The sequence below is a fragment of the Lissotriton vulgaris genome, chromosome 9 (genome assembly GCF_964263255.1).
Source record: "Lissotriton vulgaris chromosome 9, aLisVul1.2, whole genome shotgun sequence".
Classification (NCBI taxonomy): Eukaryota; Metazoa; Chordata; class Amphibia; order Caudata; family Salamandridae; genus Lissotriton; species Lissotriton vulgaris.
Genome location: NC_141697.1, coordinates 193,834,041 through 193,856,087, shown reverse-complemented (window position 1 = coordinate 193,856,087; position 22,047 = coordinate 193,834,041). Strand labels below are relative to the sequence as shown.

Below are 22,047 nucleotides of genomic sequence, written 5' to 3'. Positions count from 1 at the left end.
ACCAGTAATGTTTTTGTGTTTGAGTCCAGAACTACAAGTAAATTCTGATTTTGGTCAGAAGGCTTTAAACAAACTTTATCAGCTTTTTTCTTTCTTGGTAGACCTAGATGAATGTGCATTGGGACTAGACAGATGTGGTCCAAACTCTTTGTGTCAGAACTTACCAGGAAGATACCGATGTAATTGCCAACCAGGCTACCAGCTACACACAGATGGGCATTCTTGTGTTGGTGAGTTATGTTACTTCTAATCATGAATGAATGTATAAACATTTATTTTAAAGCCGGGCTTTGTTGTATGAACAGTAAAGTGTTGACATAAAGTAATTGCTTTTTCACATTTTATGCAAACTGGCTGTGGTTTGCACTGTGGATCTTTTCTGAATTTACATACTGTGCATTATTCTATATGACAAGCAGCAACAAAGTGGAGCATTGCCAACTCCAACACGGCCCTAAACCTATATGCCAATCTACAATTAGATGAAGCAGAGGACCTGTGAATCATCTCCATGAGCAATCCAGGAAGAGTGTAGAATGTCATTCAGGAAGGCAAAACATTGCCAACACCTGCCCAAAGTCCTCACATGATGCTTCAGACATAGCCAGCAGGAAGGTGCGTACAGCCACAACTCTGAGAAGACCTGCGTGGCTAAGAGTGTCAGGCTTTAAATAGTATGTGAAAGCCTCAGTCAGAAATAGTGTTTCACAGGGAAGAGTCTCTTCGGCAACACAGTGGATGATGCACTGCAATGCAGAAAGGGTACAATGAGAGTGCAAAGGCATTGGGGCTTTGCAAAGTTAGCAAAGGCCCAATACCTTTGCACTCTTTGTCCCCTTTATGCATTTGTCCCCTTCATCCACTGTGTTGCCGAAGAGACTCTTCCCTGTGAAAGGCATATTTCTGACTGAGGAGTCCTCTTTGAGGAGGAATTACACCCAGGAAGAGAATGCCCACAAATGGAGGCTGACAACGGTTCACATTGCACAGCACCTTCACACCACAACGTGGCATATCAAGCACAATATTGCAGTGGTAGTGCTTTTCTGTAAACAGGCTTACATTCCGTGGGCGATCCAGAGCAAGAGGAATCACCCCATGGTTCCTCCAGCAAGCGAGTTGCCTACAGGGATCCTCCTACTTAAAACACCTATAGATGGCAGGATCGGAGGTTTCACTCAGGGGTAGAAGAAGATCACCTCCAATGAATGGATATTGAACATAATTCAGCTTAGTAATTGTAGGAAAGTGCACCTTTTTGACATTGTCTCCCCACGTTTTGCCTCGTAATTGATGCAATTTTGACAGAAGTGATCTGGGTTCTTGCTATCCAGGTCCCCATTGCCAGATCCCTTTCCCTAAAACTGTGCAATTGTTCGCCCAATTGGCAATACCTTTAGTACCCATGTAAGCCCCTAGTAAATGGTACCGCTAGTACCAAGGGCACGGGTACTAAAGAGTCCATAAGGGCTGCAGCATGTAGTGTGGCACCCGAAGGGACCCCCCACCACACTCATGCAGACTGCCATTGCAGACTGCGTGACATGGTGCAGACAAAAGTGAAGACACAACCGAACATGGCACACCTCCTGTGTGCCATGCCTACAGACACTGCATGCAATATATGTAACTCACCCCTACACCAGGCATTGCAGCCCTAAGGCAGGGTGCATTATATTACATGTGAGGACATATTTGCTATAGTAATTATGTGCCCCTGTGATGTCCAAGTATATTATTTGGCATAGCCAGTGAACAGGGAAGCCATCTCTGGTATATATACCAGACACTGGTCAATAAGAGTTCCCCTGCTCCATGGTGGCTTCACTAAACCAAGGATGTTTAGTATCAAACAGCTCATACTAAAAACTCACACTGATTCCAGTGATGGACTTATTAATGCATGCACCTAGTGGTTACCTTGGAGGTACCCCATGAATCCTACTAGTCCACTAGCGTGCTGGCTAACTGGTCCAGCCCAGCCTGCCACCACAGACGCGTTTCTGAGCCCCCAGGAGGGGAGAGCCTGCTCTCAGAAGTCTGGAACAATGCCTGCTTTGGCAGGAGGTGCATACACCTCCAAACAGGATGGCTAGCAATCAGCATATCAAGGCCAGAGGCTTCAAAGCCATGCCACCTTTGATATGCGATCCCAGCATCCCCCTGACCTGGGAGATGCCACCCCTGACCTGAGGCCCATTTGACTCCAGGACAAGTGGGAAATTAGTATGCGAAGTAGGCATGGAACATACTCTGGTCAGTCACACCCCTAAGGTGAGCTACCTGATGTGCTCCAACCCAGGAAATTTTTTATTTAGGAAACTGGGACAGGGATATGCGCACTTCCCACAGTAAGTGGTCATATAGGGGGCATAATTACTCCAAGGGTAGGTAGCACATTGGCTAGACTCCACTACCCTACATTTAGTGTTTAGGGGCTCTCTGAATACAGGACTCGAGATCCTGACTGAAAAGAAGAACAGAACACTGAAGAGCCAACACCAGCAAGAACTGAAGACTGCTGCAGACATTTGGCGCCAAACCATGTATGCCGCGCAGAGACTCGACACTTGCAAAGACCCAACTCATCTTGCAGCTGTGCATTCTCCACAAGCCCCAGAGGGTTGCCAGCTTTTTGCCCAGCAGCCAACATCTCCCTTGGAATAGAGTAGCTACTCCCCTGCAGCCTGCGACCGTGACGTCCGTTTTAAATAAGCTGCTGTCCACAAGGTCCACCAAGCAGTAACCACCCAGGAGAAGGTCAGCATATTAAAGGACATCCGTCTTTCTCCCAAGCCTGAAGACGCCAAGACTTCCACGAGCCATCTTGAATCGATACCCGGAATACCGGTTCCTGCCACAACCAAAGCTTGTTGAAAGTTAAGTCTGTACTGCAACTACAGCACCGTCGACCAGCCGAGGAGGGACGTCTGCACCTCAGAGGCCAGCACAGAGAATGGCCCAGCTGTCCTGTTTTTGTCCCCCTTGCTGGTCGTGGCCAACACCAGTGAGCACCTTAACGCCGAGAGCCAGCCAACCACAAACATTCTGTGCTTCCAGGACCCTCATGACCCGAGCCCCAATTAAAAGCTCCTAGACTTGTCCCCAAGTACCCCTTACAGCCTATTTCTAGGTGGCCTCTCTTCCCTTCGTCCGAGGAGCGTGCAAGGCTACCAACCCACCCAACACCTCTGCACCCGGATTCACTAGGGCATGTGCGATCGATCTGGTATGATAGTGGGCTATTCAGAGAAGGATAACACTAATGACAATACACCTACCAGAGGTGCAGAACACAGAAGCGGACTGGCTAAGCGGACAGGCAAATGCCTCCGACAAGTGGGAACTAAAGCACCAACAAGTGGAGATAATCCTCCAAAGGTGGTGCACAGCACACATAGCTCTCTTCACAATTGAAGAAAATGCTAAAGCTTCACATGCAGTTATCCACATCACCGGTCACGAGAAGGAATCCCCTTTTGATAGATTGGTCATGGAATTTTGCCTATACCTTTATCCCAATTTTATAGATATCTTAGATGCAACAGAAATGCAAGCAGTAGCAATGACTCATCTTAATAGCACCTTAATGGGCCAGACACACATGGTTATGAGGCTAGAAGACCATAAGAACTTGTTGAAAACACAAATGGGTCAGGTATACCGTCTGGAACCATCTTCCCTTATCCTGCTGAGTATATAGAGTTTGGTCAAGTGGGTCTACCAAAATTTGCCTAGGAGGTCCTCAGAGGCCAGAAGGTTTACCACAAGCAAGTGTGACATTACAAAATGGAGTAGGTTCATAGTCTGGTGTATCAGGAAGGGGCTTAGCAACAGCTGGGCACAAGCCACTCCTGTAGTCAGGTACCTCACTAATTACTATATGAGGGACTTTCATAAGACTCACTCTAGCTACATTTGCCAGCCATACTGCTGTTCACAAGGTGAATAATAGTAAGATTTTATTTGCTGCACATCAGTCATCAAAACATTGCTTGAGGAAGCCAAGCAAATAGCCCCAACACCAATATGGAACCTACACCTAGTACTATCTCAACCCATGAAACCATCCTTTGAGCCTATGCATAATATAGATGTGAGAAATTGCCCCCTTTCTACATGGTTGCCACCATTTTTTGCTGAACTGTCTAATGTGCTTTGACTGAGTGTGCCCTGGGCTCCTGCTAATCAGGCACCCAGGGCCTATGTTCTTTCCCTAAAATTGCATTGAAACCAAAACCCAATTGGCATCCCTGGCCATAGGTCAGCCCCTAGTGAATGGGGCACTGTGGCCAGGTAAGGCCTCTAAGGGCTGCAGCACTTATTGTGCCACCCTTGGAGGTCATGTACCTTTATACTCATATTGCCTTTGCAGGCTGCGTGCCTTGGTGCATAACAAAGTGAAGAGTCGACATGGCACACATCCCTGTGTGCCATGTATACAACCCACTGCCCTGGCATAGATCAGTCACCCCTCTAGCTGGGTTCACTATACCAGTGGTGAGGGTACAGGTGCATGAGCCCTGTACCCCTACAGTGTCTAAGTCCATTCTTAGACATTGTAAGCGCAGTGCTGCCATTAAGAGTATATGGTGCTGGGAGTTTGTCATTACGAACTTCACAACACCATAATGGCTACACTGAAAACTGAGAAGTTTGGTATCAAACTTCTCAGCACATTAAATCCACACTCTCTGTCCCCGCCATCTTGCAGAGGGGGGCCCGGCCAACCGGGGAGAGGTCTATGCCCACCTCCCACTGGAGGATGGCATAATAGGGGGTGTACCCACCCCAGGGAAGGGACCCATTGGTCCCAACCTTTTACCGACCTGTAACTCCCCTAAATCTAGTATTTAGGGACACCCCGAGCCTTGCTTCCTCAGACAAGAAACCAAATGAAGGACTGAACAGCTGTGCCGAAGCTAACAAGAGGACGACGCCTACTCACTTGTTCCCAGCCCTACCGGCCTGTCCCCACATCGAACCTGCTCCAGCGAAATTCCGGTGAGTCCTGCAGCCAGTAACCTTGAGGAACCCGGAGTACCTGACTGCCTTCCATCCCAAAGACTTGGTCTCCCGTGAACCCCAGATTTGTTCACCAACAGACTCCAGCTCTGCAAGGATCCGCAAGTCTGCACCTGACGCCCACAGCCTGAGTTCGAGTGACTCAATACCAAGAGCTGGTCTCCCCGGTGATACTGACCCAAGATCCGGTGATCTCTGACCTGTCTCAAGCCTCCAGCTCAAACCGGAAGGTCCCCAGAACCACGACCAGGAGCTGGTAAGAAGATCCGACCCTAAAAGGCACCCTGCACCCGACGCCCCACGGCCTTGAGTGGCCTAACTTACCTCTCCAAGTGGTGGTCACACCCAGAAGACCTTTGTCTCTGAGCCTGCAGTGTGTTTGCAAACCAGAGATTCCCCATTGAAAGCTACAGGGCACCCAATGCGAAACAGCACTTTGCACCCAGCCTCCCCAGTGCTGTTGAGGGTGTATCTTTTGGGCTGGCTTGAACCCCCATTTGCCTTGAGCTTAAGTCCAGGAGGTTTGCTCTTACAACCCAGTGGCCTGCTAATCAGCAGCCACCAACCGGAGGCCCCCTATCCCCCATTGAATAACATTGGGCCTCAGCACTCTGCACCCGGCGACCCTAGTGCCGCTGACTGTGGAACAAGAGTGCAACCTCGACCCTGGGGGACCCCTGAGTCTAACCACAGAATACAAACTGCCACAACAAAGTACTTACCTGTTAACAGATAACACTATTTTCCTCCATAGGATAACATTGACTGTTTTTCTGTGAAAAGTGTGGAGTTGGAAAATCTAAGAAATCCTTTTAAAACTGTCCTAAGAAACATCGCTTTTACTCACCTGTTTACTGGAAATGACCCAGTGCAGTATCCAGGCATACTGTACTGTGTAAGAAATGTAATGTGTAAAGTAATCTACTCGTCATTTTACTAAAAAGCCTTTACAAAGTATATGTACTGTATTTCCAAAGCATTGCATTTTCAGTAACAGTACTGTAATTAAAACAAAGTGCATATTCAATTGCAATCCAAACTGTTACAACTGCATAACTACTGTAAAGTATTTATTGCTTGCCTGTGCCAAGCTTGCTTGGTTCTAGAAAATAAAATAACTAAAAGAATATTTTTATGGAAAAACAATTTGTCTGAAGTTCAGTCTTTGAGTGTGTGAAATCATTTGCTGACTGAATGTATACATCAAATGCGTAACACTGTCCTCCGATAAAGCCTTACTGCTCGACCACACTACCACAAATAGAGAGTAGGGTGCTATCTACTTTTACCTCTGCCTACCTTTGGGGTTCCACTGGACTCTGTGCACACTATACCTCATTTTGGTATAGTATATACAGCGGTAGTTTCCTACAGACGCTCTGAGGCAAAAAGGAGCAATCCTCTATTTTATTGCTAACGTGTCCCTAAACGATATCTGCATGGCGGCCACACTGTTTTTCTTACACAATCCACAAAATGTTACTGTGTGGAGATTCAATATAAAAAGAAGCAAAGGTGGGACAAAAGGGACTTTGACAGTTATTTGCAAATTCATACACTTTTCAGCCCAGCCCCCCACCGGAAGAAGATACTGCTACAAAAGCAATGCACAGCAGTAAAGTCATCTAAAGTTCACACTGTAAAACAAAATGGTTAATTACCTGAAGGAGAAATTTTGCAGCTTGAATAATTTTCAAGAGTAGTATGTGATCTTCTCACCTTCCCAGTTCCAGAATAAAGTGAATTTTCAAATGAAGGAAATAAAATAAAAAGTATAAGAGGACAGTAAGCCTTGTCTACCACTGGGTCTGATAGAATCTGAAGATGTCAACGATGACAATGTGCTTCCAGGCATACATCTAGCTTCGGACAAGGAGGGTAAGGGCACTGAATTTTTGCCAGCTCAATGACCATCAGAACAAAAATTTGAGAAAAAGGGACATAAAAGGACCATTTGAGACCCAACCACTTTTTTTTGCCTTGTATTTTTATTAACATTTTCTTAAGAGAAACACATTACATGAATGTACATGTAAATTGACATTGTTTTGTGTGCTTCTGATCTGCGGAACCACGGTCACATCTCTGGGTTGATAGTTATCTAATACATAGCATAATTGCTGCCATAAACAATATCACCCAACTTGGCATGTCCTTCACAAGTGGATATATCTCCTTCCCTTCTGTTGCCAGTGTGTTACCTACTGGTTATGGAATTGAATTACTAACTGGGGAGTCTAACTGGCGTAGTGTTCTTAAATTTCAGGGTATATGAGTCAGACAGGGTTTCAAGGCTACTGCGTGTCATTCTTATGCTTATGAGTAATGTCAACAGGTCGGGACCTGCTAGCCGCTACGTCTATCTGGTTGACCTAGTATATGGGTGGTTGCTTTGTCGTGCCCTGTTACGTACTTGGAGTTGTGTGGGAACTACTGTGTGTGCTGCTGATCTGGGTCTGTGGTTGTGAGTTTATCAGGGTTTGTGGTGGGGTGTCGGAATTTCCTGGTTTTGTTTGCTGTTTGAATTGATGTAGCAGTAGGGTCCACTCCATGGATATGAGACGCTTATGTATCTCCTTTACCTCCTCCTCCCAGAGCGTTTCCTTCTCTGCTGCTGCCCATTTGTTCACTGCTCCCACCCAGGCTACTATCGCGGGTCCCCAGGAGCTCACCAGTGCATAGCTATGCCTCTTTTTTTGCTAATAGTGTTGCTAGTGAAGCGAAGCGAATTAGTACTTTGTGCTGTTTCCGTCTCCGTAAGATTCCAAGTGCACAGGCCTCCCATGTGTCCATGTTAGGAAGACCCATGAGTTCCATGAATGTCTCGTAGATAGTGTGCCAATATGGACCTATTTTAGGGCAGGCCCAGAACATATGGTAAAAGTCTGCGTTCAGTATTTGATATCTGGGGCAAAAAAAACGGAGTGGATGGATAAAATTGCTGGAGACGCGCTGGCGTTTGATACGCTCTGTGTAAAATGTAAAACTGTATGTTTTTAAAGCGGCGTTTCAGGAAACCTTTTTGGGATAATCAAGCGCTTGCTCCCATTCCTTGTCGTGCAGCTGGTGCCCTAGCTCTTTCTAGCACTTTACCCGTAGCGTATGTAATGGTTTATTGATAAGCTCCCATGTGGCTTTATAGAGCCAAGTGACCAAGTGTCGACCCGCCCCCATGTGCATGATTGCGTGAAGGGCTGGATGTGTTGTTGGTTCTCCCTCTGTCAAATCATGTAGTGAGCTGTAGCTTTCTGTCAGGCTCCACCTCTATCTCTTCGGAACTGTGCTGAAAGACCTCTACCTTCCCTCGAAGAACCACCCCAACGTCTGAAGTATACACAGACCATAAAGGCAATTCCCCCAGGGAAGGAAAGGAAGGGAACAGCCGGGAGGGAGATCTGAAACGACAAACGAACAGACAATTAGAAGAAGTCCCCCCCCCGTGCCCACTGACTGCTAACGCTCCTCCTCGTTAAATACAAAGCAGTTACATAACCTTTCCTTCCTACCTGTGGGGAGAATATAATAGGGATTAAATGCAAGGAGAAGAGACTTGAGGTGATACCAGGGATTCTTTCTCACTGTAGAAAAAGACAAAGGGAACCAGCATGAAACCCTGATGCTATTAAAGACCACAATGCTCATTCATACGAATCACGCATACCGTCTCTGTACTGCTCACCTAACAACACAGGACCCCTTACTTAAGGTACCCCTCTCTCAGTTCTCCTGCATATGAAAAGAAAACAAAACAGGGTTGTGGAAACAAACAAAAGACAGCAAACAAAGTTAATCACTCCTTAACGCTGTTTGCTTTGTAAAATGTCACAGTATCTCTTATGCACGTGTTGCACGTCCCATAACTCTGACCATGAATACTGCAGCAATTCGACTTGCAACACTTCGCCACTACTTCTGCGACAACAAAGTCTTCGCTGAGCCTTGTATCCCCTCTCTCAGCCGAGAGAGAACGTGAAGCTCATAAACACACGCTACCTGCGTGTCCAATTCTGAGGCATTACTGACTGTTACCAAAAGTCCTTTCCAACACGCTGCCTGCGTGTTCACTATGTTCAAAAATGATCTCCCCAAAGCAATGAGGGACGAGAAGCAAACGGACCGGCTTACCGCTACCAAGGCTTACCACACCGAAGTCTCCGGGTTCAGCTGAATAATCGGCGCCGCCGCCGGTTTCAGATGCCTTCTTATTTCCGGGCGAGCACCTGACCCCGCGTTTCCTGTGCGCCGCGATTCTCGGCATGCCGGGAATTGTAGTTCCACCGCCGGCCGCTTCAGGACTTCGTGTTCCTCTTATCGAGGGGGGGGGGGTCGAGCTCTGACACTTTCTATGATTTGTCTGTGGAGTAGAAATTGGCCGGGGAAAAGATCATAGTCTTCCCACAGCTAGTGGAACGGTTGCAGTTGTCAGACATCGAAGAAGTATTCTATCTCGGTGAGGGAGTGCTCCGTCCATTTGCGGAGCATATTTGTCGTGTAGTACGCCTCTTGTCTGGGCAACCCCACTAATGGCAGTGAAGGAGAATACAGAGGCACCCCTACAGACATTCTGTGTATCCTCTGCATGCATTTACGAGCCACAGACTCCTGTATTAGGTGTGTGTGTCGCAGTTTAGTGCTGGGCAGCAGCACGCAGCAGAGTTCTGGTGTGGACATGGGATCTGTTACTGCATGGGTCTTGTTACTGCATGGGTCTTCCCCATGTGCCTGCCCGCAGTACAATAGGATAGCCACTGCAGTTGCGCAGCCAAAAAGTATGACTCGAAGGAGGGTGCGCTTAGTCCTCTCTGAGTGGTGGGCAGTTGTAACTTGGCTAGTGCTATTCTGTCTGCCTGCTCCCCAAATTAGTGAGCTGAGTAACTAATCTAAGTCCTTGAAAAAAACTCAGCCGGGATGACCGGAAGAGTTTGTAAAGTGCTACAAGATGATCATCTTTGCTAGGGCCACACGTCCTATTGGGGCCAATGGAAGGGTCTTCCAGAATCCCACTGCTGACCTGATTCCGGCTAGCACTTTACTCTGATTGCCTTCGAACAGGTCAGATGGGGAGTGATACAGGCGAACCCCGAGGTATTAGGGGGGCTCACACTCCATGTTATGGTCTGTTCCCCTATCTGAACGTTCTGAGGGGAAACGTCCCACTCCCGATGTTACCATTTGCAAGGGGCTCTACCGCTAGGGCGAACAGTAGGGGTGAGAGTGGGCAGCCCTGTCTTGTGCCTTTCTCCACTTGAAACACGGATGATATGTATCGTCCCATGCGTACGCGCAAGGTAAGTTTAGTGTATAAGAGGCATGTGTATGCTAAAAGTGTTGGGCCTATCCCTGTTTGTTGCAGGACCATAAATAAGTATGGCCATGTAAGAGTATCAAACGCCTTCTCGAGATCTAAAATGAGACAGGCTGCCCTGGGGAACGTGGTCCTCGCCTGATCCTGCACATGGAATGATCGACGTAGGCTTTGGGAAGGGTTTCTCCCCGGGACAAATCCGCATTGGTCTGGATGGACCAGTGGTCGCAGGATTTGCGTCTAACGGTCCGCCAATATCTTCCCTAGTATTTTACAGTCAGAAGAAATCAATGTGATGGGACGATATGAGGCCAGCGGTTGTGGGTCTCGGTTTGGTTTTGGGAATGTAACGAAGACTGACTCCCTAAGGGATCCCGGGAGCTGACCCTTTTCTAGTGCTTCTGCGAACACCTCCACGAGGCAGGGGACCAGTTGGGGGGAGAAGGTTGCGTAATACTCCAAGGGAAAACCATCAAGCCCTGGTGCATTATGGGCCAGGGCATGGATTGCTTGGGTAATGTCCGTAGATTGGATCTCTGTGTCTAGTGCAGTTTTCTCTGCTGCTTCTATTTGTGGCAATGTCAAAGGGTCAAGAAAGTTGTTTACTGTTCCTTGCCCTGCCCCTACTGGATTTCTGTATACTTTAGTATAGTACTGTTGGAATATCTGGAGTATCCCTACCTGGGAGCGCATTAGAGTACCGGTGTGGTCAAGTATTTCCGTAATGGGTTTGATTTCAGAATCCTGTCTGGATAGCCATGCTAGTAGTGTTCCTGTTTTATCCCTCTCCTTGTGTACCCTGGTTGCGTATGCCCTGAAGTTGTATTTGCGTAAATACGATGCAGCAGCTGCATAAGCTGTTTTTCCTTCCGCTACCTGACTATAGTCTCTCTGCTCGCATCCTCCTTTTTGTTAGGGTTGCTAGTGTCCGTTCAGCTTGTGTCATTATTGCGCATTCCAGTGTCCTCTTTACCCCTGGTATTTGTTTTATGCACTCTCCCCGGGCTACTACCTTGAATGCATCCCATTCGATTAATATGGACATCACTGTTCCCGCATTTGTAGAGAAATACTCTTGTATGCTGTGTCCCTGGTCGTGTTTGAAAACCTGCGGTAACTTCCAAGTGGGTACTGGGGGGTGGAGGGGTCTCCAGTGTAGTCTTAATATATGGGCGTCATGGTTGGATAGGACCCAGCCTAGGTAATCCACATACTGAATTTTGGGGACTAACGATGTGCATAGAAATCTATCTAGTCTTACCCGTAGATTGTGTGGGATGGAGTGAAATGAGTATAGTCTGGTGTGCAGGTAGCAGTCTCTCCATGCATCCATGAGTGCCCAATGTGTGACCCATGTTTGATAACGTTCCCTTTGCTTGTGAGCAAGCGAGTGTGCGGCGGAGGGTAGGAGCGATCTAGAGCAAGATGCAATACACAGTTCTAATCGCCCCCCAATATATATAGTATAGTTGTAGATTGGGCTAGGACTCCCACCTAGCTGGGTAGCATATATGCTACCCAGCAGTATCCGCTGCCCATCAAAGAGGCCCTCTAAAAGTGCGTATCTCCCCTCTTTGTCCACCGCTCTTCAGAGTTCTTGAAATGGGTTCCCTGGTCTGACCCAGATCAATGCCCCACGCGCATATACGGAATATGATGTGGCACATATGGTCCCCCGCAGGCGCGCAACACCCATTAGACTCACCGGCCTTCAGCCCCCCCGCCCCCCCCCCCCCCCCCGCCGTGTGTGGCAGCCCGAGATGAGACAGATACCGGGCATACACAGAGCCACACCCGAACGTTTCACAGGTCTTTAAAAGACCATTTGAATGTTAATTAGACCTTGCTGTTGTTTCAGCCCTTGTTGGAGGCCTTGCAGCTCCACTCTGCCTACTGATTAAAGGTTCAGCCTCCCCCCCCCCGCCCAAATATTTTCTTAGCTCTCACCCCCCCCCCCCCCGAAATTTGGCTCTAGTTGCGCCTCTGGTCCCCCGCCATCTAGCCTGTAGCTTGTCTATCTCCTGTATGGTTAAGTGCGTCTCTTGCAAGAGAACGATCTGTGCGTTTTGACGTTTGGTGTAGGAATAAACCGGATAGCATTTACGAAGGCCTTTAACATTCAGCGTCAGGAGGCTAATATCTGTAGTCGTTACTCTGGGTGTCATGTCTTGGCTTCTGTGGGGGCTGGTGGGGCCGGTCCTGGTTGGGTCATAGTGTCCAGTGATTCCCATTCGACGTAGTGTTCCCATAGATAATGCAAAGCTACCTGTCTGTGTGATGTTGCGTACCAGTAATGTGGGGATTGTGGGGAGGGGAGGTTGAACTCAACGTGGGGATTACTTCCCAACTTTGGGGGGCCTACAGCACACGGCGGTCTGTCCAAACTAGACAACCTATGTTAGCGTTAATTCATTTTAACCGGGGGGGTGGGGATCGTGGCCCCTGACGCCTGTGATATATATTCTGATCCGCCCTATGTGATCAGTGAGTCATGTATGCATGGCGCCAGCTATTCTCGCCATCAATGTGTGTTGGAGCCCTACTGTAAAGTTATGGTGGTCTATCCTGAGTCCGCTTAAAGTGGTAGGAGGGGGTGCACGTGTGTTCTCTATCTCCCACCTGGGCTTTAATAGGGTGCATATGGTGTATTACAGATCTTCACAAGTATACCCACAAGGGGTTAAGAGGCGCACTCTAATATTATTCCCTTCTTTAGACTATTTTGACAAGGGTGCTACACTTAAAACATGTGTTGGCTCCCCATGTATAAACCAAGTCCGACCCGGAACAGGAAAAACCTGCTCAAGTGTGCAATGTTCCTAATGAACTAACTGTTCACAGTTTCAAACAAAAATCAATTCCAATTTCAAATCATACTTAATCTAATTATACCACAACGTCACTTTGGTTTGTACTGTTGTTTACTTAATTTTCCTTTTTTCAGAACATAATTATATAACTTGTATTCACACTGATACTAAATTATTCAACATGCAATTGCTGTGTTTCAATGATTGTCCATATTGTTTATACTCATACAAATTCACTCATTAAATCGGGCGCGAAAAGCAATTAAGACGGCAGTCTTCCCGTTGACGGCGGACCGTACGGATGAGATTCACCTTAAGCGATAGTTTTAAACACGTTTAGCAACCAGAGCAGAGTAAACGCCTTTTCATGTCCTCTGATGCGGAGCGCCCAACACTATTATAATACACGACAGCATACAACACGCCTAGAAGAGTACCTGACGACAAGGTTCTTCACAAGCATTGCTGCGGGGCTTTAACTACGAGCTGCATCTCTTAAAATACATTGCAGGGATAGGCGGATATGTCTGCTTGAATATCCATTGAGGCTACAACACTAGGAAGGGTTCACCCTCGCATTTTCGAGAACGCAGCCCCTGAGGAAGGAACCTCGGTTCCGAAATGCATTGGGCCAGAAATTAACCGTGGTTCAGTAGCAAAATGATGATGTTAGATATTCAATGAGTGAATTTGTATGAGTATAAACAATATGGACAATCATTGAAACACAGCAATTGCATGTTGAATAATTTAGTATCAGTGTGAATACAAGTTATATAATTATGTTCTGAAAAAAGGAAAATTAAGTAAACAACAGTACAAACCAAAGTGACGTTGTGGTACAATTAGATTAAGTATAATTTGAAATTGGAATTGATTTTTGTTTGAAACTGTGAACAGTTAGTTCATTAGGAACAGTGCACACTTGAGCAGGTTTTTCCTGTTCCGGGTCGGTATTACAGATCTTACCACTGCATAGCATGCTGCTTAAATGAAAGTGTCCGCAGTCTGTGGGGTTACACCGAGCCATCCCTGGACGTGGTGGTGGTGTCTAGTTTGTCTTCGGGGGTGAAGACGTGAGGGCCCGTCTCCATCCGAACTTCCCCCTATTGGCCCTATTTTTGCCGCCGATTGTAGGGCTCTCCGACGCTCCTCGGCGATTTGTTCAAGGTCTGGGGGGCCCCTCCCTGGCGCCTCTGAGCGGAATGCGGTCTGTCCTTGGGTCACTCTGTTCACCTGGTGAAGTTTGCCTTTGGGGCCTCGGTTGTCATGGTGATAAGCTCAGGGTTTTCCTGTTTGTGGATGCTTTTCCGCCCACCATATGCATCCTTGGGAGACGTAAAGAAGCTGGTGCGTCCAACATGCATTATTTTAAGCCGTGCTGGGAAGAGTAGGGAGTATTGTATCCCTTTTTTCCGAAGCAACCGTTCTAAGAATGTTGCTCGTTGTCGTTGCACCGTACGGAAGTAATCCGTGAGGAGCATGACTGTCTTATCTCCAACCTGTATAGGTCCTTTTTGTCGGGCTGCTAGGAGCACTGCATCCCTATCACAAAAGTGCAGGAGTTTTAGCAGGAGTGGCCGAGGCGGATTTCCAGACGGTGGCTTCCGATCTGGCACCCTGTCTGCTTTTTCCACTGAGAAGGATGGAGTCTGTTCTGTGACCGAGGTGAATGACTTGAGCCATGACTCCACGTACTCAACCGGGTTAGGATCTTCCACTCCTTCTGGCAAGTTGACCACCCGGATGTTGCAGCGCCAGGAGCGGCCTTCTAAATCATCTGTCTTTTCCTCTAGGATCTTGACCCTGCGTTGAAGTTCAGTCAGCGTTTCCTGGTGAGATTTTATTTGAGGTTCTATGTTCTTGAAAACCTAGTCTCCTCGCGTCACTTTATCAGACAATTTCCGATAGTTGTCTCTAAGCAGATTGAAGTCTGTGGCTAGTGCTCCGAATCTATCCTCCATCCTTATTCGCGAGTGTTCAATAGCCACCAAAACTTTGTCCAGTTTGTAGGACATTGATGCTGATGTCCCGACGTCCTCTTCTGTTCCGGAATGTTTTGTGGACTGGGAGGATTGTCTTGTGTGGGCAGGTGTTTGCGGGTTCCGGACTGCTCGCTGCCTACCCATTCTGAAGGGGCTCCAAGGATGTGCCTGTTGGCTATGCCCTGACTCGTTTGTTCGCTCTGCAGCGTCAATCTGCCTATCCTAGTGGTGCGTTCTCCCCCTGGGTTTTCGGAGGGTTCACGGCTTTCCTCTTCTATGTGATAGCTCCTCCGCCTCACCATCGCGCTCATTCTCCATCATGTGACCCTATCCAGCTCACACGCCGCGCCTCGGGTCCTGGCGCGGAGTACTGTGTCCTTCTCAGAAAGACCTTGGGTGCAGAAGGATAGGAGGAGGGCGGTTGTATCCCCCGTGTCTCTGTTAGTCCTCTTGTAGTGGCCCTTTGTTGTAAACAGTGAGAGGGTGGAAATTGCACTGTGTCCTTATTGGTGATCAGGTGGTTGGGTGGGAGGGCGCGATGGGCGTGATGTGGCCTCAAGTGATGCGTAGTGCAGGGAATGTCACTGCCCATTCGTCGGTTTGAGGTGTTTGGTGCTCGTGTGGTAGTGTAGGGCCCTCTGCCCTCTTATCTTACACCAGCCCGCTCCTGGGGAGCGAGAAACTGTTCTCCTGTTGCCTCCAGTGCGGACTATGCGTTTTGCTGTGTCTTCCTTACCATCGGGCACCTTTCCTGCTCTCCTTGTGTTGGGGCTCAGGGGTCTCTTTGGCGGGGCCTGTCCCTACGGCGTCTTCACCCGGCGGCCTTCTGAGACTGGTGTCACTGTGCGTGGGCCCGCAACCCCTTAGCAGGAGTCCGGTTGCACTCTGGGTAGCTGGGGGCAGTTCTCCCCAATCACGCGCAGTTGGTATGTGATCCCCCCCTTAGCTGGCGGTCTCCCCTATTCACCTTGATCAGCCGTGGTGAACTGCCGCAGTTTCTTCTGCCCGGGGCTTCCTGTGCTGCAGCAGAGGTATCACAGCTCTGGTCCCGTATCTCCGGTCGCCGCAATCTTGATGATCAGACCTCAAAGGCCTGCGGGCTTCGCGTCGGGTGGCACTTGCTGCTGTTACCGGGTGGTCCTCCAGCGATCTGCTGGCTTTGCTTCGCTCCTGCCCCCGAGGTCGGCGCAGACTCTCTGCAGGCCTTATTTTCACTGTGATGGAGATCTATGAGCTCGGCGCTGCCATTTTGTCACTGTCCGCCCGCTTGCCGATCCTGTCCCCAGGCAGATTCTGAGTCCCATTGCTCCGATCCTATCGGGGGCAAGCGCGGGGGCTCCTCGTTGTCTCCCAGACCGCCCTGTCCCTGCAATCTGGGCTCGCCTGCACCTGGAACTGGCTCTTGTTTGGGCTGTTTGACGGAGCTCTACTTAGACACGTCTGCCATCGTGGCTGCCTAATCCACGCCCCCTTCCAGACCCAACCACTTGATGATGGAGTAATGCACAGCATGCAAATTCAGAACCTCTTCATACTATAAAACTACTACAGGTAAGTAACCATTTCAGTTTATTCAAGTGCATAGTGTTTCTGCTTATGAATATGTTGGAGGACTTGACACAAATATAATTAATTCTTTTTTTTAGCTTTACTCTCTAATTTGTTTTACTTTACTCAGTAATCATCCCATCACGCAATCCCTGTGAAGATGGCAGGCATAACTGTGCTTCTCCTGATGTTGCACAGTGCATCTCCCATGGAGACGGTTCCTTCAGGTGTGCATGTCTTCCAGGCTACACTGGTGATGGACAAAATTGCTCTGGTAAGTGTTTAAACTCACCTGGAAAGAACTGTTTTGGGATGTCATTTTACCCTTGCTTTAATTATCACTGGTGACTTATAAGCAAAGAAAATAGTATTGCATATTTTTATTATAGACGTCCTGAATCCATTTCATTTTTATAGTTCTCTTTAGTATTACATGGCTGAAAATTCCACATAGGTGCCAGACAAAGATTGTAAGAGTGAGTGAGCTGTTGACTAGTATACCCCTTGAATGTTGCTACTATTCAAGGACTAGCATCATTAACAATGCTTAAAAGTAAAATATTTTGGACATGCAACTGTATATTTTTAGTTATAAACACAAAATCAACTTTTTTAGGGCATTGGCTGATGAACTTGTAAAGGCAGGTACCATAGGATAATCAAAGGCACAACTATGAAAACTGTACTGCCATTAATGGTTTTGTGAAATGCAGACATGCATGAGGTGTCATGTAGCATGAGCACAATTCTGCAATTATTCAGCTGCTAGAGATGAACAAGATCATGTTGCCTTTTACCACTGAAACCAAGATGGACCTTAAAACCACCAAAATATTTTCTGACTTTTGTGTTTGAGTGTATGCAGGAATCCCATTTTAACTACCCAATCATATTAAGATGTCAAAATACTGGCCATATTTGCAGTTCCTAGTTCTGATGTCCTAGGTCAATTACAATAGGACGTCCAACCAGACACAGGTGACCGGGACACAGTGGAGTTCACTAGAGTCCATAAACAAGTATAGGATCCAAGTTGGTTAACATGTCCTCAATGGGAAGAGATGTAGCAGAGGGCTAGTAACCGACTATGTAGTCTCTGGGGAACTATAAAACATCGGAAGCCTGTATCTTTCCCTGACAGTTTATATTTTTGGTGTCTAAGGCACCCACAGGATCAGAGCTCCCACTGAGGACACTGGTCTCACCTGTTTTCACTAGTGTCAGGAAAGATACTAGACTGAGCATGAAACTGGAGTAAGATCAGCAGTCTGGCGAGGTTCAGTACCTGGTGTTATGTTTGCCCAACCCTTGAGTGCAGGGCTTCTTAATGTGAATACAATCTACAAAATATTGGTTCAAAGAGCCCACTACTTGTAGGTCTAGCATTACCCAAGACACATGTATGGCTGTAGATACACGTGCGGTGCATACTCCTGCCATCTAGTATTGAGCCTGAATGTGTGCAAGTTATTTTTCTTTGAAGAAGCCTTGAATATATCAACTATTGCTGGTAATTGTCATGGGCATGGGCTCCATTGTTAGATTGTTGTCTTTCTGCCTTTCAGTTCACATGTGTGTTACAGAACTCCGGATCAACGCTGTTGCGGTGATATCTTCAGGCATTCTCCGTTCCGCCTTTATGACGATATTGTTATTTGGCGCTTTACACTTTTCCGACTCAGTGCGCTTCTGCTTGTCCAGGTTGGGAACGAGAATGACTTCAATGCCATGGTAGGGGCCTTGCCCTTTGAGGCCTTCCCAATCTTTTGTCCACTGCAAACATGTCTCACCTGTTATGGAGCAGACGTTTTTGCGCTACTGTCCTCTCTGCTGAGCTTAATACCACAGGACTGTTCTACACCTGGTCTGCAATCGCAGTCACTCCCCAGGGGTAAGACAACGCCTCATGCGATGACTGCTTCTCATTCTGTTTGAAGAAAATACTTTACCCTGAAGCTTGAGATCACAAAATGTTGCAGAGGAGTGGTGTACCTAGAGGGCAAGCCCCAGCCGGAACAGCCAGCCACCGAGGAAGAGGCCTTCCCACAAGAACCCAGCTCTGATTCCAATCTGGAAATAGAGAACTTTCCTTCCGCCGAGCAGGCTGGGAGTACTGACCCACCTCCCCGGCACCAATCCCACCCTGAGCATCCCTTGTCAAATGGTCAGGCATCCTGCCTCGGAGCCCTCCAACAGGCTTCCTGCCTGCCTCCTAGCGATGATAAACATCGAGCTCACACTTCGGACACCAGGCCCAGCCTTGGCGCTGAAGAATTTCCTGAAGCCTAGGCACTCGCCACTGCTGCTCCCTTGGCACCAACAGCTTCTTCAAAGCACCCTTTGGAGCCAGGACCTTCGGCATTGAAGCCTCGTTCAGTATCGGCGACACACATGCTTGCACCAAAGCACTTTACGTCAAGACCTGCCTCCTCCGCCAGCTCTGTTGAACCCCTTCTTCAGCAACTACAGGAAGAACTCCATGCCCTTCAGCTTTCACATCCTGAGTCACCCACACACTGGACGCATTCTTGCCAGGTACCGATCAAGGATAGCTCCAAATACAAACTCTGCGTCGAGGAATCCCTCGACCTCCCACCACAACCAAAGAGCAAGAGGAGACATGCAAGTCAACCAGCCCTCTACCATTGCCTTGTCCATATCAACTCCTCCACTCCCCTCTACCTGCTGACCCCCTGCTCCCCTCTTGGGTCACCAAACTGAAGGGTTGGGGGGCATAGTCCAGGGTACTAAGGGGACCCCTATGGCCTGCACAGTGGCGTAACGAAACTTGAGGGAGCTTTCCTGCAAAGTAAATGGAAGGGCCCCCTTCTGGACTCACTCATGAGGGCTCATGCCAGGGTACTGTGCCGAGGGGACCCCCTTGAGCTCGGGGGCTCCCGACACTGCGAGGGCCTTTGTTACGCCACTGGGCCTGCTTCCCCGGGATGATCCCTGGGATGAATATGATGTAGATCCTCCAAGTTATATGGACCCTGACCTTTACCCTACCTGTCCATACCTGCCAGATGACACCACCTCCTACCACAAGGTCCTCGCCATCTTTCCACAAGGTGGAAATGTACAAAGACTCCATTGAGGAGGATTTCTTGATTAACTCTTGCATCCTCTCAGCATTCTATGAAATACCTCCCATTGCTGTAGGGGGTGCTCATATAAGCTCCTGATATTTGGAAGCAACCAATTAAAGCCCAGGTGTTTACCTCCAGAGTGGAGAAAAAATATAAAGTTTCTGCATCAGATCCGGTCTACTTCAAAGGTCAACTTCCCCAAGAATCTTTGGTAGTCCACACCGCCCCCAAGTGAGCCTATCCACAGGGAAATAGCAATGCACTGCTACCCGATAAGGAAAGTCAGCCGATTGATGCTGCTGGCAAACACATCGTTGCTCAATCTGACACCCACTGTTACATTGCTAATTCAGTCGGATTACTGGGATGAAATGGAGGGGCTCCTCCAACATTGAGCACCTCAAAAGAGGTCAAGAGTTGGCCTCTGAAGGTAAACCCATCTGAAACACTGCCATGTACTGTGCCCTGGATGTTGTCGATACGAAGGCGTATGCCATTAATTACAGCCTCCTTTTCCATAGGCACGCCTGGCTCCATGTCTCTGGATTCAATCCAGACATTTAACAGCATTTCCTGAACTTGCCTTTTGACGGAGAACACCTCTTTGGACCACAGGTTGACCAGATGCTGGAGAAGATCAAGAAAGACACAGAGACTGCCAAGGCTATGGGCACCCTCCAAATGCCCTCCCTTCTTGGGTCCTTTTGGCAGTCTGCCAACAGAGGCAGCTCCAAGGCCACTTCCCCAGAGGCTTCCACCTTGTTCTACCACCAGCAGCCTCAACAATTCTCCACTAGGCGTTACTTTCCTGGTACCTACAGAGGCACCAGCTCCAAAGAAAGAGTTATGAGTGGTTCCCCCAAGGGTGCTGCCCTTCTCAAGCAGTGATATCCCCTTCTTCCCCCATCACATGACAGTGTTGGGGGTCGACTCGAAGGAATCAACATGACATGGTAGCAGATCACCTCAGATTGGTGGGTTTTATGCATCATATGCCATGGTCACGGGGGGCGTGGCTTGAGCGCCGAGGGAAATGGTGGCGTGAGCCCGGAGCTCCGTGCCTCTTCCCCGCGATAATCCTGTAAAAAAGGGCCGGAGAGCCCGTGTGTGCCCCGGCGCCGATTGAGGACTCGATGGTGACTGGCTGGGCAGGGTTTGAGCTGCTGGCGTCACTGCGGCGTTGAGAACGGCCGCCGATCGCAGCGGCCGCCGGAGCGGAGAAAAAGAAAGCGACGCGCAAGATGGCTGCCGCGGCGGAGCCCTGAAAGACCGAGGGCTAAACAGCGGACCGCACTGCCGGAGTACACGGAAGGGGCACGGTCGCCAGCTCGGACGTCTCCAGCGGCGATACCCCCCACTGCGGGAGACGCTCCTTGGCCCCCGGCTGCGGTGCGCGGCGGCCGCGGAAGCTGGAAGGGAGGACCGCCCGGGTGCGCCACTGCAGGCGGAGCTAGCAGGCAGCCTCCATTGCCGAGAGGGCGAAAAGACGAACAGCGACCCAGCCCTGGGCCCCGGACATGCCAGCAGGTGAGCGGGGGCCGCTCTGAGCGGTGGACCACAGGGGACGGAACACGGAGCAGCACATCTCCCCCCCCCCCCCCTCGCTCCCGCCGCGGAGGCTTGCGTTGTGTGTGGGGACAAAGCAGAGAAGCCCATAGACCAGCGGAGGGCCTGTGGCGCGACCAGCCAGAAACGCTAACCCAGGAGGGTGAGGACAGACTGCCACAGTTCCCGGGGGACGAGCATCACGGCAGGCGCTACTTCTGGTGTGCGGTATCTGCGCAGCGAGACCCCATAGCGCACGGGAGCTGGCCACGTGGCTGAGGCCCGGGGGAAGCAAGCAAGTGAGAAGGACGTGAGCGGCGAGGCCGGCTACAATGGGGAAGCCGAGAGCCAAAGCGGAGGAGGCGGCAACGTCTGATGTGGCGGAGGGGGGCCCCACTGAGCAGCCGGACCTGCAGCGCTTGCAGGAGCGGATATTGGACGCCATAACGGCCAGTCGAGACGCGCTTCACAACGATATAGCGCAGGTGGCGTCGGGGCTGGGCTTGCTCCGGGCGGACCACGACAAACTAAAGGACAGGGTCAAGGATGCTGAAACGGTGATCAAAGACCTGGCGCCAGCTCACAAGGTGATGGAGGGTAAGCTAACGGAGGCCCTGGACCGCATACGCACCCTGGAAAGGCGAGCGGAGGACGCAGAAAATAGAAGCCGGCGCAGTAATGTGCGGATCGTAGGCGTGCCGGAGACGGAGGGGGCGAGGGACATGATTGCCTACATGGAG

The 22,047-nt window shown here is 49.2% G+C and overlaps 1 protein-coding gene across 1 annotated transcript in view; it reads left to right on the top strand.

Annotated features, from left to right (window-relative positions):
• The window catches only part of NID2 (nidogen 2), a 269,038-nt gene that overhangs the window by 184,859 nt on the left and 62,132 nt on the right, over positions 1–22,047 (top strand). The window contains exons 12-13 of the mRNA XM_086937330.1: positions 102–230; positions 16,804–16,947. Coding sequence (XP_086793456.1) covers positions 102–230; positions 16,804–16,947 — 273 coding nt within the window. The remainder of the gene's footprint in view (positions 1–101; positions 231–16,803; positions 16,948–22,047) is intronic.